This window comes from Mizuhopecten yessoensis, unplaced genomic scaffold (genome assembly GCF_002113885.1).
Source record: "Mizuhopecten yessoensis strain PY_sf001 unplaced genomic scaffold, ASM211388v2 scaffold3339, whole genome shotgun sequence".
In the NCBI taxonomy this organism is placed as follows: domain Eukaryota; kingdom Metazoa; phylum Mollusca; class Bivalvia; order Pectinida; family Pectinidae; genus Mizuhopecten; species Mizuhopecten yessoensis.
The window spans coordinates 489,792-508,918 of NW_018404995.1; the positions used below are offsets into that span (position 1 = coordinate 489,792).

A 19,127-nucleotide genomic window follows, 5' to 3' on the forward strand; every position below is an offset into this window, starting at 1 on the left:
AAGCGATATATTGCATACCAACGACGTGTGATATCTGAAATATCGCATGGCTGCGCTGATTGGTACGATCTACCATTTAGAGGCGGTACACACTAAAATGAAACAAAAACAAATAATTTTTGTATCAGATGCAATCAAAGCCACCCCCTCTATGGGCTTCGCTCACAAAACAAGAATGCACGTGGTCTAATCTCTCTGCTGTGAGGATTTCGGGGAACACCTCAATGTCCGCTCTTCTGACATTTGGGAAGGTCAGCTATTCTTCAAACACCGGGAAACCCCACGAAGTTTTCCTCTTAGTGTTTTTGTTCTGTTTTTGCTCTTTATAGATTTTCTATATCCGTTGCAGTGACAAGGGTACCAAATCGGTTGCCAGTAGCATCCACCCACTGTTTTGACATCCTAAATGCTTCAAGGGCTACGCTCACTTTCGCTTTGAAGTCGGATGACGCTACTCTGTAATCTGCAAAAGATAGATATCAGTCCAGCGATTGGTCAGGGTTTTATTCCCATCTGAACCAATCAAAAAGCCAGCCGCGTACCTTCGATTGTGCTATGCCTATGATATATTCCAGGGGTGCAAAGAGCGAAAGTGAGCGTACCCCTGGAGTATCGAGAATGATGTTCTTAAGATCTACACAGGCTCTACTTCAAAGCTTTCGCCTGCATGTGATAAATGGAGGTCGTCAAGATCGCTAGATACGTCAGCAGCAATGCTCATTAGGACATTCCACTCCGCCATCGTGATCATTTATGACATACCACTGGAAGTAAGGAAAAAATTAAAGCGTCGTTAAAAGGTACTTTGATCTGTACGTACCTGTCAGATCTGCCACCTAATTATAGCTACGCCCATTGGCACGTGGGCGTCAGTGATAGAAACTTTTGTTCAAACCTATCTGGTATGATTTAGAATGAGTCAGAGGAATGGGACATTTTTTAACCAGAAATATAACAACACTGACTCAGGGTTATTAGCAATTGACCTATTGGGAATTGTGTAAAAGTTGAAAATGTCAGGCAATTCAGAGGACTGGTCGGCGATATTTGATTGTGATTTAGTCAGCAGACTTAATGACAACCCTGAGTCAGGGTGTTATGAGAGGGACGGAACATTGCCTTAAAACGTTTCGTTAAAGCTGTCGAGATTTAAATTGAAAGAAAATCGAAATTTATGCTTATCAGAGCCCAATACAGCCATCTTTGATTTCAAAGTCAGAAAAAAACTGTGTTTATAGTAGACATTGGTAATGAAATGTTCAGCTCCCTTTTCCCCATATAAAAAGCCGAAACCTTCATATCTACATCACTGGAACCTTTTTCGAACGAAAGGGCAAGTTATTTTTTATAGATCCCAACTTTTCTTTCTTGGTTCGGTCATTTACCCTCCAGGTGTAGCGCACCATAGCTTCACGATTTTTCAGTCGAATCTATTTGTAATTTAGGTTTCGGAAAGGATTGATGGGGTGCAGAAAGTCTGCTTGTAAAAAGGTGTTAAATTAATTTGTTGTTTATCGAATACTGAAATCCCTTGACAGGGGAATCACTGCAAAATTAGTAAAATGTACTGTACGAAAACTGGACTCTGTACGCAGATAAAACAGGTGATGTTTAAAAATAGATACATATGTGGCGTGTTAGAGAAAATCACTCCCTGCAACATGTACCACACACAAATCTATTACATGCACACCATACAACATTGACACTTACAAAAGGCCTTTATAGGTAAAAGTATTTGAAATGTTATAAATTAATTACGCAATTATTTGTTCGTCAGAGAGTGCAGTTCCGCAAGTTCGTATTGGTCGAAATGATGCTACGGCTTTGTTATCTTCACTTTTGTGATATTGTAGTGGGATTGTAGCCCTGACAGTAGGTGATAAACACTCGCAGTAGGGTAAGACCACGTTAAAACCAGTTGCGACTGCTTCTGAAACCAACATCGTGTGAAACAACCATGGCAGTCACGTTCTGGTCTACAACTTCATGTGTGTTTAAGTCTACTATAACGCGAGGTAAGTCTGCTTAGTTAAGTCAAAACGTGTTTCTCGCCAAAAGATTATAAAACTACTAACGCTTTTTCCAAATAAAAATTCTATCTACAATGATTGAGTATGCACACTAAGAATGTATTAATTACTCATTTAATCTAGTTATAGATAATAGTTATATTAAAGAGATGATTTTATCCAGAAATGTTGTAGCGCCGATATATATATTCATGTATATATGACATTCAATATACAGCTTTGGGATATCTACATATGGTACTAGTGTATTCACACATGCTATGGAATACGATGAAACAAAGTTTGGGTGAAACGAGTCATATTCTTTTTTTTAATATTTATTTTTTCTTTTCAGTAGATGTTTGTCAGCTTATGATTAATAATTCATTTCTGTCTATGTCGTTTCATCTTTTACGTTTCTCCATTTTATATTTCTGTCTATGGGGCTGTATTGCAGTAGGTCGGGTGGTCAAGACACTATGGACAATTTCCCCACTAGGTCCTCCTGGAATTCTGGAAGGAACGCCTTCCATTTTATACTTGTCACTAGATGTGTTTTCAAATGTAAATATTACATTAACATACGTAAGCATACTAAACATTATACTATTTACCCTCCTCACAGCCTTATCTTACTAGGTAAATCGGGTGAGTCATGTGACCTTGGACATCGACCAGTTAAAAGGTCGCGGTGGGTGTCACTTGACATGTAACACTAACATTATCAATAAAAGGGACACGTAAGTGCACATCGTAATTACAATACAATGCTTATGATTAATATTTCAACTGTGACGTCAATTTGCCACTACGGAACTAATACTGCACCCATATTATTTGTTATAAAGGGAAATTGCAGACATATGAAAGTGCAGAAATTCATTTCTGCATTTTCATATGCGCATAAATACACACAATTGGTCAAACATGTGATATTTTTCTGATTTTAACTTTGTATAACATCATTGTACAATTATCTATAAGGTATATCAAAAAACCTTACTTTGAAATTCAAATAGTAATCCAAGATTGCAATTAGTGTTTTTAACAAGTACTGAAATAGTTCCACTACTTTTTAAATCATCTCCCTTTACCTCAAAAATTAAGAACTTGCTTACATTGAAGATTCTTTTGAAGTGAAATTGTAAACCAGGATTTTTGTATAATATCACCAAACTGTTATTTTTGTGTAAAGCTAAATAAATGTGGTTCCCTAACCATAATTCAATAGCTAAACTACTTAAACAATAGCCACGTGGTTATGGTTTTCCTAATAAACTACAAAACTGTTAATGCATTGATACATGTATAGGTTTATTCACCATCTACTTTAACAGTAAGTATACTCCAACACAATGAACTCATCAATGTATAACACTCTATGTCAAATAGGCCTGTAAAGATACTCAAACACAATGTCTTGTCTTTATACTTGTCACTAGATATGTTTTCAAATGTAAATATTACATTAACATACGTAAGCATACTAAACATTATACTATTTACCCTCCTCACAGCCTTATCTTACTAGGTAAATCGGGTGAGTCATGTGACCTTGGACATCGACCAGTTAAAAGGTCGCGGTGGGTGTCACTTGACATGTAACACTAACATTATCAATAAAAGGGACACGTAAGTGCACATCGTAATTACAATACAATGCTTATGATTAATATTTCAACTGTGACGTCAATTTGCCACTACGGAACTAATACTGCACCCATATTATTTGTTATAAAGGGAAATTGCAGACATATGAAAGTATTTGACAGTAACAAAACCCGTATTTCTTGAATCGCTCCTCCATACCGCTTATATTACCAAAAAACCTTTTGGCTTGTAATTATTTAGGTGTTTGGGTTTAAGATTAGCAGCAGTCTCTATCGAGAAACGGACATAACATTTCACATATAAAATATAATGTTTTTACCTTTAATTAGTCAATTAGTAGGTCATAGTCCATGCCCCTTAGGCCTTTTGTATTTGTATTCCTAATTAATTACGTAAAATGTTTTGACTACGTCATTCCTTTGTTACTTTACATAATGATATGTTGCTTAGTGCCTCACCACAAGTCATTGTAAACGTGCATACAAATTGATGACGTAAATCACAAAAAATATATTTTATAGGTTTGAGGAGATATGGAACTCCAGCAACTGTTAAAGCGGTGTTGAAATCAGACCCCCTGGAACCTGACGAACCCAGTGTCCAAACCGAGATCCCTGGACCTAGATCTCGCGAGCTACTTAAGGAGCTAGACACCATTCAGGTAGGTCATCAACATCATACTTTCAGGTAAAGCTGACGTGACTTTGCTATTCAGATGAAAATGCTGACTTAAATTCTACAGAAATTATAAGATACACTATGTAAAGAAACCACCAGCTGATAGATATCAATAAATGTATATCCAGTTTTTCGGACTGATAAAGCTATGTGGAAGTTATTGCAGACAACCAAATCTGTACTGGAGAATGGCGTTTATTGGTACCCAGGAAGTATTTGAAAACATTAACATTTCTTCTTTAAAATTGTGTTCAGCAAACAAACAGAATACTGTGATTGATATAAAAAAAAGTCGTGTTATGTGGTTGGCCGGTAAATAATACAAGTAACCTTCGAAATACGAAAGTTGGTCACTGACGATAATCATATGCATTTGGACTTCTTTCTTCAGTGGACGCCGCTAGTAAGTCACCAGGCCATCATCTCATGAAATACATTTGTTTAATGTCTTTTGAGATAAAATCCTGCTGCGGTAGAATTAAAAAAACAACTAATTATCCCTTTGTTTCCCCAAAAATACGAAAACATAATCATTGAATTGCAGCAATGTAAAATAAAGCTCATGTCAATGAATGTGGCATTAGGTTAAGATTGGTCTGATATTGTCACATTATGTGTATGGGGTCCGATAATGTGAGATTATATACAGATCGGGTTGCTTGTTTAAAGTGTGACATTAAGTTTGGTCTGGTTTGCTAATTGGACATTAGGTTTGGATAGTCTTATAGTGTGAAATTACAATTATGTTGACCTGGTAGTTTATCTGTTTGGGGTGTAACGTCATTGCATCATTGCAACAACTAAAGTCATACGAAGATGGGTGTTTAGGGAGACATTGCCACAACAACTAAGGTCCTACGAAGATGGGTGTTTAGGGAGACATTGTCACAACAACTAAGGTCATACGAAGATGGGTGTTTAGGGAGACAAACAGAAAGGCAAAGTGGTGCCATGAGGCCAGCAGATGAATTTACGTTCCCTCAGCAGAAACCACAACAACAAAACTTATTCTGCAGGGAGCTCATATAAGTCGCCTATTATGCCAGCATGCAGTAAGATACGGTGCAGAGTTTTGATAATTTGACATAAGGGTTATGTTGGAATGGAGATGTCAACAGTATTGAATCAAATTATATTCTGCCATATATTGGTCTAAAAACGTGATATTATATTTATATCGGCTTGATACAGATAGTTTAAGTATCGAATTTAACTGATATTCTGCTATGGATTGGTGTGATAGTTTAACATAAAGTTTGTATTGGTCATATATTGTAATACATTGTACCTGTACCAGATCTCGAACTGGTCTCATATCAGGGCATTGGGTTGTTGATATTGATATGTTATTGGTATTGTATTCACAATGGTCCGATATGGTTAAATATGACGGGTTGTAACAGAATTAGAGGCTGAAAATGCGAAAATGTGCAGTTTATAAATTAGATGGTAGATTTTGTCCTTCAGACAAAGTAGCATCGTATATCATAGGGTAAACACTATAGGGAGGGACGACAGGTTATACATTGTGTTTTTCGTTTGTTGCAGAACACGAAAGCAGTGCATTTTTTTGTGGACTATGAGCGAAGTCAGGGAAATTACCTAACCGACGTGGACGGGAATGTGATACTTGACCTGTATACTCAGATCGCCTCCGTTCCTATAGGTACATATGTCAGGCCCAAGTATTACCTGTAGGATTTGTTCACTTATGACACTATCAATATGTGACGAGAAGTCAGTAATAAGTATATAGACTTACTTATTACACCTTTGATGTATCCAAACAGAGGGAAATTAGAACGAAGACCTAACATGTAGAATTGGACATCCCGCTACAGGCGTGAAAGTCCAGTAGTCAATAAAAAAACCATATAAATAAATGGGTCAAAGCAATATCATAACAGGGTGACAATGTCTTATCACCTCCTCTGGAATAAAGAAATTGATGAAAACAAAATGTTTCAACAAATTTGAGGAGTAATATCTAACTTTAAATATCTAATATAGGTGCAACACTGAGTATTGGGAATGAAAAGCAAAGCAAGACAAACCAATGTACATTATGTATCTGCTAAAATTGCATTAAAATCATCGTATAAAAGTATTTACCTATCTTACGTTTTAGATATCGACTGGTGTCATAGTTACATCAAAGAGACGTGTTATATTTCGACTGTTGGCATAGTTACATTAAATAGACGTGTTATATATCGACTATTGTCATAGTTACATCAAAGAGACGTGTATGCTATCGACGGTTGTCATAGTTACATCAAAGAGACGTGCAAAATATCGACTGTTGTCATAGTTACATCAAAGAGACGTGTTAGATACCGACTGTTGTCATAGTTACATCAAGGAGACGTGTTATATATCGACTATTGTCATAGTTACATCATACAGACGTGTAAGATATCGACTGTTGTCATAGTTACTTCAAAGAGGCGTGCAAAATATCGACTGTTGTCATAGTTACATCAAAGAGACGTGTTAGATATCAACTGTTGTCATAGTTACATCAAAGAGTCGTTTTAGATATCGACTGTTGTCATAGTTACATCAAAGAAACACGAACATATCGACTGTTGTCATAGTTACATCATAGAGACGTGTTAGATATCGACTGTTATCATAGTTACATCAAAAAGACGTGTTAGATATCGACTGTTGTCATAGTTACATCAAAGAGTCGTTTTAGATATCGACTGTTGTCATAGTTACATCAAAGAAACATGTAAGATATCGACTGTTGTCATAGTTACATCAGAGAGACGTGTTAGATATCGACTGTTATCATAGTTACATCAAAGAGGCGTTTTAGATATCGACTGTTGTCATAGTTACATCAAAGAGGCGTGTTAGATATCGACTGTTGTCATAGTTACATCAAAGAGACATGTTAGATATCGACTGTTGTCATAGTTACATCAAAGAGACGTGTTAGATATAGACTGTTGTCATAGTTACATCAAAGAGACGTGTTATATTTCGACTGTTGTCATAGTTACATCAAAGAGACGTGCATGCTATCGACTGTTGTCACAGTTACATAAAAGAGACGTGTTAGATATCGACTGTTGTCATAGTTACATCAAAGAGTCGTTTTATATATCGACTGTTGTCAAAGTTACATCAAAGAAATGTGTAAGATATCGACTGTTGCCATAGTTACATCATACAGACGTGTAAGATATCGACTGTTGTCATAGTTACATCAAAGAGACGTGTTAGATATCGACTGTTGTCATAGTTACATCAGAGAGACGTGTTAGATATCAACGGTTGTCATAATTACATCAAAGAGACGTGAACGGTTTCGACTGTTGCCATATAGACATGCTTGGCAGAGATGTAAATATATGGTAACATTTGTTTCATTTGTTGTAGGGTACAACCATCCGAGATTGCTTGATGCCCTGATGAAGAAAGAAAATCGGGTATGTGTTACACACAGTCCTACACGTGAAGGGTGAACATGTATACATTGATAACTTATAAACTGATATAAGTACTAAGCTGTCATACACATGCAGTAGACATTCTAGTTTTATGTAGCCAGACAAAATCAACGATAATGTTGTTAACATCGGCTTCCGATGTTGTGTAACATTGTAGCGACTACTGTTTTCGAAGCTTCAGCATGTATTGTATAGTTGTTTGTAACACAGGTTAAAGACTGATGTTGGCGGTAATAACTATGAAACGCTGTCAAGAACGACGGCAGTGCTTACAAGCTATATATTTATAGTGTTTATTCGCAATTGTTGAATATTTCAGCTTGTCAAATGTCAGAACTTTTACGCTACTGAGCTTGTAACTCAATCTGATGAACAGAGACACTGTTTATGTATCTATTGTGTCGCGTGTGTATTGACCATGAGTAGGTTTGGTACGCTGTCCAATCAGAGCAACTTACAAATTTTAAAAAATTCGGTCAATGTTTAATCAGGTCATTTGGTAGCTTATCAGTTAAACGTGCGTTTTTCTTTGTTTATCAAAAGGTGCATTAGTGCATATAGTTCAGTCACAATGATCCAAATGTCTACCTAAAATGATTATGTCTAATATCTTGTTGCAAAATATTGCAAAATAGAATATAACTCCAGAAGGATGAACTAGCACAGTTAAAACTAATATACTTCCATGATGATAAAGATTTTGTTATTCTTATTGATAATATGATTATGGTGACAAAAAATCCACGTTTAAATTCCTATAATATAAGAAGTCAGAAGTATTTCCCTCATTTGTTTGGGATACATACAATGATTACTGCTGAGATAGTTAATATTAACCGTCTCTTCAAATGTTCGAAATAGTATTATGGAGCAATTTACGGCCGTCTGTGTCTGTTTAATATAAAAGTGTTTTGATAACTGTTGGTCCCTTAGTGTTTTATGAGAAAGAAATGCCGATAGGTTTAGTCGTCCCTGTGTGTTTGTAACAGTGACTGTTTTACTCTCATTTCATTTTCCTACCTGCTTACAGCCAACATATTTAACTGTTCGTTTTTTACATGACGGTATTTACTTAATAGCATTGTTGATATTATCTTTTGAAGCAAATCGTACCGCATTGTAAAATTATGTTGAGTAGTCCATTCAAATATGACTTGCATCCTTCAAGCGTGACGTCATTTCAATATGGCAATATAGATTAAGCTATCGATTCCTCCTTTTCTATTTCGTAACTTTTCGTCGTTGAAAGTATTTCCAAACAACTTTTCCCGTTGAATACAAAATGTAAATTGTTTGCAACGGGAAACCATTATATATCTTGTACTTATCAGGTTTTTTTTTATTAACATAATTATATATATATGTATTACAGAATTATATATCTCACACAAACATTTAATAATGTCGGTTGGTACCTGTTGGGATCTTCGTCTTCCTGAAACCTTGTTTGTTTGAGAAAGGCCTAGGATGTCTGCAATCTATTTTAGATGGGTTTGTTCACAGGAATGCATTTAATATAATGGCTGACTTATGATATATTCTATTTCACAGGCTACATTCGTCAACCGCCCGGCCCTTGGGGTGTACCCACCGAGTGACTTGAGCTCGAGACTAAAGAATGCTCTTCTTTCGGTAATGTTCATTTTTCAGTTTGATAATTTTCTAGGTAATGTGCTTATCCCGATAGATCACGTGAAACTTCCTGTGTTTTCATACTTCCAATGGAATGCATCCTTTTGCATGAAACATCGTGCTCTTTATTTATTTATTCCTGTCTGTACCGCCTACCCCCATTCATTGCTTACACTTTGTACTAGCAGAAATGCCCCGTAATATTGCAGGTTCTTTCCACTCTCATATGTCTTTTTCAAAGTTACATTTTAACTGCGTATCAACGGCGAGAGTTTTCCTCTTGGAAATACTTCCTCCCCTAAAGTTCTATTTTAGAAGATTTTTCTTGTGTTTTCCATAGCAAAACGCTTTTATCACACAATGTACTGTGGTACCCAGTGAATATACTCATGCATATATTATTTTGCGTATTAACCCATGTAATATGACCTGTAAGCCCTGTGAGTGGTTGTAAGTTTCAATTTATTCAATTGTGACGTCGCGCCTAGGACAAGTACATGACGTCTCAGAATTACGTATTGGAGTCAAAATGGCGGCTATTTACATTTCAAGGTTGCATGAAAACTGTCGTTTTATACGAATAAATGCCACAAATCATGATTATGTGATAAAAAGGATCTAACACTCGTTTTCATTTCATATGAAAACTATGAAACTCGTCACCAAGTATTTAATTTAGCTCACCAGAGGCTCGCTAAACAGAAAAGTTCTTAGACTCGTTTCATAAATATCACATGAAATGGAAACTCATGTTAGATCCTATATGTCTAGTATTATAAACATCATTATAGTATTTACGGTAGCACAATGTCCACATTGAAGACATGGATAAGCCATTATCACCGTGACTTCCTTTTTCCATTGATGCTCTAATGACCGAAAACGTTCTTCCCCAGGACCGTCCAGTAATGTCTTCTTCCGTTTAGGTCCTACCGTTGCACGAGCACACTCTATAACCGATATTTTTCTTATACCGAAAGCTCCAAAAGCCCGCAAATGGAAAGGTTTTTCCGAAATAAGAATCTACCTCATAATCTCGGCAACGTGACACTTTCGATGACACCCTTTTATGCAAAGTCATTTCAGTACGACTCCATGGTATGGATGTGCTGTGGACTGAAAATTGGATTGTTTAATGGTGGAGGTGAGTTGGCTCCAACTTTTACTATTTTAAATAGAAATTCGAATAACTTGCGTGTTGTTGTGGCGATGGATGAAAATTAACAAAATGTGTGAACCAGACGATGTTTATTTTAACCACAAATGTCACTTTCATCTCTGCTGTCAAACAAATGTAGATCCGCCATAAATATAACGGCTATGTGAATGACAATACAGCAGGGATATTTTGGAACACTTTTTGCCTATAGATTCTTATAATAGAAAATGTGTTTGTGTTTTTAGTTGCATGCGCCTTCAAATATACACAGTTTCTTTCAACAGTCAGGAATTACATATCTTTTCGGCCAATCTGTTTAGATATATATGTAATTAGCCATCACATTTGTCTATTTGCTATCAAATTGGAACCAAATTAGTCTTAAGTTAAGGCTTGATACTGTACATGGCAAAAACTTACGTTTGTGAGGTCGCCGGTACAAAACCTCGACGATGTATCGCAAGTTTACTGTCGCAAATAATTCGCCATACCATTTTACTTTCATATATTTGTGATGTTTTATTTTGATGGAGAATGAATATATGTGTCCATTTGTAGAATATTATTATGCCAAGTGTGAAGTGTCAGTATATGTAAAGAAGTACCTTTGTATTGGAATCATCCAAATAAGATAATATTTATATTGATGTCGGTTGTGATGGAATTCAACAAAATGTAAAAACTTTTTTTATTTTATTTCTGATTGTAAATCACCTACGCTTTTTTAGTATTTAAGTTTGAGCATACTAACAATATATTCTCTATTATTTTACAGGTCCAGAGAAGAGTTTAAAATGGGTACTGATATTTTTAAATGCAGCGTATGTGTAAATTGTTCTCAGATACTCTATACAACAAAATGAATCAAGTTGTTGTAAATCTGAAGGGAGGATAAAATATAACAGAACATACACTGAATTCAAATAAAAGAAAAGTTAAATATTTTATGTTGTTTTCCATTTTATTAACGACGAGTCTAATCAAAACATGGAACATGAAAATACCTATGAGAATACTCATTAAGGGGGCGGTGGTTACAGTGTACAATAAGTTTTGTTCGTCATCTTAAAAAAAGTTGAAATAGTAATATTTTTCTTCAATGAAAAGTTTCTTTCGAAGTTATAATAATTATACACATGAAGAGAAGCCAGAATTTCTATATACACTATCATATATAATAAAATTAATGTCCCGTCATGAAAGGAAATGAATCGAGTGAAAAAATGGAAGTCCAAAAGGTTAATTATATACAAGCAGTCAGTGTCAGTTGCCCTGGTAGATGTTATTGCAGCTGCAATGTTTCCAACATTCGGGAGCCAAATTTGAAAATAATGTGACATGTTTTGACATCTATGCATCTTTGAATGGTCCACCCAACAGCTGTTCCGTTGTCGATTCCCATAGTTATAAATAAGGGGGAGTGCTTACAGTTCATCAGAATGGGAGAAAATCCATCCTGTTTTTATCAAGTGCAACGGACCGACGGCTTTCATAATGACAGATATTTTCTCCCACACTTCACAGGTACATTCCTGTTTTTGGTAGGGAAAAGATTAATAGAATCTCTCACCCCCTTTGGGGTGAGATAGGGGAATTTCAACCCAAGGGGAAAGATTTTTAAGTTGCCAAACACGAGGCTTTGCCGAGTGTTTAGCAACTTCAGAATCTTTCCCCGAGGGTTAAGATTCCTTTATCTTACCCACAAGGGGGTGAATGATTCTTTTTCTCTTACCCTGTTCTCCCATTGTGTATCAGTCATACCATTAGTATGAATAGGGGAATCCCCCTGTCTCAACCCTAGTGTGAGACAAGGAAATCTCACACCGGTAAAAGTGCCGATACATCTGTCCAGGGTAAGAGAAAAACCTGTCTTGATCTACCTCGATCAAGAGAGCTGAGACGCGCTATTACGTCACAGACAACGCACTTCTTTTAACATGACCTGTGACCCTGTGCACTTTTAGCAAAACCGATTACATCATCACTTTTTAAACACATGTATAATACACATGTAAATAAAACATGGTAAGCTCAGCATTCCGACAGTTCAAAATGGGCGAATGTGTTGCCGTAGGAAAATATGGTGAAAAGGGAAGAATTGTTGATGAATTTAATTGATGATAGTTCGGTGCATTGGGGTCAAAAATACAACTTCGCAGTGAAGGTATTTTTTACGGTATGAAAATGTGGGAGAAAAAAAATCAATCACTCCTGTGTGCAAAGCCTCGTGATAAACCTAAAAAAATATCTCACCCTCTGGTTGAGATATCTCTGTCTACATTACACATGAGTGATAGGTTCTATTAGTCTATACATACCTTAAGTGTCGATGTAGATTGATATTTATTGTTTGTGTGAAGAAGCGTGTATATTCTACTGAAAAGCATATTAAGACGGGTTTTTGTGTGTTGCATATTACATTTAAATCGATTTTTGTCTTTTAACACCTTTTCAATTTTTCTTTTGGGACACATATTCGACTACAAGTTACTGGTACATTAAAACTAGTTTGACTTGTTTCATACGTTTTGGTCAAGTGTCACTTTGTTGATCAATTCATGTTGATTGTAGGCCATTTATAAAGTATAATCCATCGTGCTGATAGAAACAATGATGTCATTTGAATATTTGATTTTGGTTATCTGTAGGCGGGATGCATGAAAGAAGTTCAGATTTGTTTTCGAATTGTATCGGTAAACATTAACATGATATGAGCTATAATGAAGGCCATTATTAACAAATATGACCTTCCATAATGTATCAAGAAAAGCACGTTCTAATTTTCCTCAAATTAGACTTGGCTTTGAGGTGAACATCTTGCCAAACGTAACAAATAATAGGAAACGGTGCCGTGTTCTTTTGAAGCGCGTCTATCACCACAAGACAATGCTTACACTATGAAATCGCTGACTGCCTTAGTAAATACTCGCTTCTAAGGGACCAATGGACCAGATTATAATTTGATATCAGACAATGTATGTTGATATATGTTGAAGCCACACATTTTTCAAATATCATGCTGTTTAATTGCTATGATGTACATCAATAACGTAAATTGAGCTCCAAACTACTCGAAGTGCCGAAATAGTACCCGATAACCTCGGCAGAAATAGTACCCGATAACCTCGGCAGAAATAGTACCCGACAACCTCGGCAGAAATAGTACCCGATAACCTCGGCAGAAAGGAAGTAAGGTGAAGCGATACTGTTCAACTTAAACGATATAAACACGTGGAAAGCTACAAGTATTACAGAACATGTTTAATACCAAAGAATCGAATGAAACACGAAACTTTAGACGTACACCTTTGTATGTCCTTATTCCATGAAACATTTAAATAAGAAAATGTATTTCCCAGTAGTCCGATCAAGTTCGCTATAAATAGAGACGATTATTTTTCAGCAAATCTTTCAAAAACAAGTGAGAAATTTATATAACATTTTCGAAATGTATCTGATTTAATTACACAATGTTATCAAATATAATTCATCCGTAACATAACAATGACAGTGAAAACAAAAATATCTGCATATTCTGAAATTCATATTCCTGAAATAAAGATGCTATTCAACGACAATCATTAACTTGTCTAACTTTTGTACTTGTTTCATTTGTCTTGTTTTAAACGAGGAAATTGACTCTAAAGAAATTGGAGGCCACAGCACGTCAAAAGTGCTTGGCGGAATGGGACGAGAATTCAAACGTCAGACTATTACCTGATCATAATCCAAGGCTTTCTTTTGTTTATAATTTTCAATGTTTTTTTAATCAGTATTTCAAGATGATTTCTCAATGAACGCTGTCACAGTACTAGTTAACAAGTTGATTTCTCAATGAACGCTGTCACAGTACTAGTTAACAAGTTCATTTCTCAATGAACGCTGTCACAGTACCAGTTAACAAGTTGATTTCTCAATGAATGCTGTCACAGTACTAGTTAACAAGTTGATTTCTCAATAAACGCTGTCACAGTACTAGTTAACAAGTTGATTTCTCAATGAACGCTGTCACAGTACTAGCATTAAAGAAATATTTTGACAAGGTGATAAAGATAGGAGTTTCACTATTAGATGTATTATAAAAAACGCGATTTGGTTTAAGCAATATGTCCTTAGTAAGATAACTATGGTGATTTATGCCAGATTAAATCGAAAATGGGAGAAAAAGAAAACTGTAAGTTTTCTGTTTTAATTGAAAGAGTACATGTCTGTTACACAATGTGTTACAAATGAATCTTTACATAGATAACATTTAGCTAGTCGTGATGCAAACCTTCGTCTTTATATATCAGGACGCTGAAAGGTTGATGGCCCTCCATGGAAAATGCCAGAAAGCTCTCTTTTCCGGATTTGTAAAGTGGAACATAAACCCATAGTTTAAGAGTGCATTACAAATTCACCCCAAAATGTTACAATAGATGAAGTTTAGTCACTCCGTAGAGACGATTATCATTGACGGCCGGGCGCGCACATAAGGAAATTAAATAAGCCCTTCTCTTTTCAAGGATATGAAAAGGGGGGAAATCCTACACTGGAAGTCTTTAATGTATGCACATTTCATGGACAACGAGATAAATTATATCTAATGTGTTATGCTCTCTACTCAAGTGTGCACCCGTTCCCGTTCGATATGAAAATTAATAGCAATTAAGAATAATGTACGCTTATACATATCATCCTTGAAGTCTAAAAATACGCCATCTTGTTTCTGTCTTGTCTCCATCGTGATGTCGTAATAGAAGAACTTTCCGTTTTGTAGGTGGCTCCCCCTGGACTGAACCAAGTCATGACCATGGCATGCGGGGCATGTTCTGTAGAACACAGCCAGAAAGCTATGTTTATCGCATACCAGGTAATATCTTAAATACAGACGTGTTCGGTATTGCTCATTCTGTTCATTGAAAGAATATGTAACCTTACGACTATGTAGCATTCACACGATAAAGTCAGGCGGTTTATATCAATCAGAAATGAATCTCAATTTAAAGGATTACGAGTAATTGCTCTTGAAGACCTCATCATTTCTCTCGTGATCGAGCAATGCATAATTTGTATTATTTAGCTTACAAAATCAATATGCTTGTTGCCCTCAGCGCCGCCAGAGAGGTGGGAAGCCTCCTTCTATCAAAGAGCTCCAGTCGTGTCTTGAGGGAAAACCACCTGGAAGTCCAAATCTGTCGGTCTTATCGTTCAAAAATGGTTTGCACGGCAGAACCATGGGTATGTTCTTGAATTTAGCCGATAGCCGACAGTTAACAGAACAAATAGCAAATGCCAAAATGAACGGTACTTATACACGGGTGTGCCGTTGACGTGCTAAGTGTGTCTAAATAGATTTTACATCATTGCTCATGTAGGTGCCCTAGCTGTTACCCATGCCAAGTGGGCCCTGAAGTTGGACTTTCCTGTGCCGGATTGGCCTTGTGCCAGCTTTCCCACCTTGCAGTATCCCTTAGATCAGTTCGTACGGGAAAACCGGGCCGAGGAAGACCGTTGTTTAAATGAGGTGTGTTCAACCTAAAATCAATATAACCTTTCTTGCCTTACTTCGCATTTCTGGTACCTAATTAAGACCTCTGGTCCATAATGATGCACTTCCGACCTCTGACACATCGTCTCGCCCTAATGCCTCAAATGTCTTTCCCCAAGGTGAGTCTACTCCTTCTGATTCCTTTCACGTTACTTGGTACACATACAATATATCAAGGTTTTAAGTCCTCAATGCTGCAGTTACGTTATATAATTTGCTTTATTCGACTTTCAAAATATGTTTAGTTGTGTAGGTAGATTAGTATTTAATGATGGTATTTTGATGATTCATTTATGCTGTCTTCGTAACCTTTCCTGACGGCTTTGCGGGATATTTTCTGTATCCTGCTACATGTTATGCTTTGTTTACAGGTTTTGGAAGTATCTCCATGACGTATCAAGTTCTTGGAGAAGTTTGGGGCCATGTAACAAGTATTTTGCTGTCAAACTAGCTATACTGGTTAGAGTTTATATTCCAGGACCTTTGGAGGCTTCTTCCCTCATTATATAGACTAGACTATTTGTTTTATATGTACTTGATAATTGATTCTATCTAAAATCTTATCTTTCGTTCGTTGAGTGAGACAAACTCAAAAATAGTCTACGGTATTTACAGTTATAAAATACCAAAAGTAAATATTTAGGCCCAAGCCGTGTTGAAAGAAGCATACAAATCAATGCATTGGAATACTTTCATAACATATGTCATAAAACTAAATATTGTCTTATTTTCACCAGGTGAAGGAGCGTATACATGCTTGGGAAAAGAGGAACTGTCCTGTGGCCGGAATCATTGTGGAGCCGATCCAATCGGAGGGAGGGGACAACCATGCCACTCCCTACTTTTTTCAGTGTCTACAGGACATTGCCAAGGAAGTAAGTAGGTGAAGGACAGGATTGTAAGCATTTATACTAAATGTTAAATGCTAAATAAGTGGAAGATCAAGGACAGTGTAGAATCAAATACTTGTGATAGGGGTGCGTAACATTGAGGAAATATGCCCCAGTAAACCCTCGCTACGTCAAGTAGTGATGCGCAGCCTTATCGCTCTGTTAAAGATAGGATGTGGGTCAATGACAAGCGTGATTGTAACCAGAGATCGATAGAATGACGGAAAAGCTAGTATATCTACTGGAGATAAGTGTGATAACAATGACGAATGGGGTAGCATCGACGTTAAACAAAGGTGAAGGTCAGACATGCCTGTATACTAGAGATAGTTGTGCGTTATGGGACAACAAGTCATAGACGGGTGGGATAATTTCTGTAGTTAAGCGTATAACATGGTCAAGGACGGCCGAATCTGTACATTGGAAATTGTTAGAACGTATAAACGACTGGTAGCTAAAGAACGAGCATACATTTTGTACTTGAAGTAGTTCAATATATAATATGGAAAAAAATTTGCTTATAGTGCGAAATCCCTTTGATGATCGACGAAGTACAAACCGGATGTGGCGCAACGGGAAAGTTCTGGGCTCATGAGCACTGGGATCTGGAGAATGCGCCAGATATTGTGTGCTTCAGCAAGAAGATGCTTACCGGTGGATTTTACTATAAAGATCACTTACGACCTGAACAGGTAGGTGATATGTTTTTTAACACAAATCAGTCTGCAAGGTGATTAATAAAATCAATTCCCTATGTATTATGGACATGAATTTGTGTGGAAAAGGAAAAGGGGTCATTATTTGTCGATGTCTAAATTGGAAGTCGTGAATGTTTGGATATTTTAATTTTGACTCACATTCTTGCAAGTCTATGATCTGTATTACTGAGATTGCCTCATTTCAGGGATACAGAATCTTTAACACATGGTTAGGTGACCCTTCAAAGTTGATTTTCCTGGAGGAGGTGGTGAACCTGATAAAGGAGGAGGGACTATTGGTGCAAGTGCAAGATACTGGATCTTATCTCATCAACGGGTTGTACGACATGCAGGTACCTCTCTCCTATTGTCTAGTCATGCACCCTTTTTGACAGCTGCTAATGAGCAAATGTTGCAACTTGTGTATGTATATGTTGGCGCATTGATTCAATGTACAAACACTCTTTGTTACAGAACAAGTACCCCGGTTTACTCAGTAGGGCTCGCGGAATAGGAACATTTTGCTCCATTGATGTTAAGGACGCAGACACACGGGATAAAATTCTCCACAAACTCATACAAAGAGGTATTTATACCAATATAAACTTGTGGGTAAGGGTGATAATTCTGGATATAATGTTTACCAGTATACCTGACCCTGTATATCAAAATTAAGGATGTGCATGTTTTCAACGGATCGAAAGTGTCAGAAGCATAATTAAATAGCAACTTTTTGAATTTCTTTCTTATCCATGTGCGTGTAGTAACTTTTTAATGACTGCAAGATGTTCGAAAGTACATTCATACGTATCACCACTTTACATACGTAGTACTGTATGTAGAACTTTTTAAATCACAATATCATGTCTGATACTTTTGTGCAACTGTATAATACATGCTGTTTTTAAGGTATTAACCTCGGCCCGTGTGGAAGTGTTTCAATCCGATTTCGGCCAACTTTGCTCCTGTCCAGGAATCACGTGGATATCTTCATAGACACCTTCGATTCGGTTATAGCCGAGCTTCAGCCTTGAACAGCTAACGATATTGACTCGCACGTGACCATGATTGATCATTATTGAGTGGGAGGATGAATTTCTTTCGCATTCACAGGACTCACTTGTTATCTGTAGTTGACAGTGTTAGATAGAAAGAAAAGTCTTCATCTCATCAATAAGCTAGTCTTTCATATTTAGAATGTTTCAAGTTTTCATATATTGATTTTTTTCATAAAAAGATCGGTACACAGTATCAATATCACCCGTCACTTGTTTTTGAAATTTTGAAATTGGTGGTTCCCCTCCCCCTATGTTAACTATATCTTCTGATGATCTTAATGTTTCGGTATCCTAAAACGTTGTAAAATGTATAATATTTTGTTGAAAAAGCAATAAAAAAACACATGTATATATATAAATATCTTAACAAGGGTGTTGATAAAAGTTAATATGAATGT

General features: G+C 36.5%; 1 protein-coding gene across 1 annotated transcript in view; it reads left to right on the forward strand.

Annotated features, from left to right (window-relative positions):
- Positions 1-18,919, forward strand: part of LOC110447380 (4-aminobutyrate aminotransferase, mitochondrial-like) — a 35,606-nt gene extending 16,687 nt beyond the window's left edge. Inside the window, exons 2-14 of the mRNA XM_021493021.1 lie at positions 1,857-2,018; positions 4,145-4,284; positions 5,850-5,967; positions 7,692-7,741; positions 9,314-9,394; positions 15,313-15,405; positions 15,647-15,773; positions 15,911-16,059; positions 16,821-16,958; positions 17,498-17,665; positions 17,878-18,024; positions 18,146-18,257; positions 18,581-18,919. Coding sequence (XP_021348696.1) covers positions 1,961-2,018; positions 4,145-4,284; positions 5,850-5,967; positions 7,692-7,741; positions 9,314-9,394; positions 15,313-15,405; positions 15,647-15,773; positions 15,911-16,059; positions 16,821-16,958; positions 17,498-17,665; positions 17,878-18,024; positions 18,146-18,257; positions 18,581-18,705 — 1,506 coding nt within the window. The 5' untranslated portion in view covers positions 1,857-1,960 and the 3' untranslated portion in view covers positions 18,706-18,919. The remainder of the gene's footprint in view (positions 1-1,856; positions 2,019-4,144; positions 4,285-5,849; positions 5,968-7,691; positions 7,742-9,313; positions 9,395-15,312; positions 15,406-15,646; positions 15,774-15,910; positions 16,060-16,820; positions 16,959-17,497; positions 17,666-17,877; positions 18,025-18,145; positions 18,258-18,580) is intronic.
- Positions 18,920-19,127: the final 208 nt, after the last annotated feature.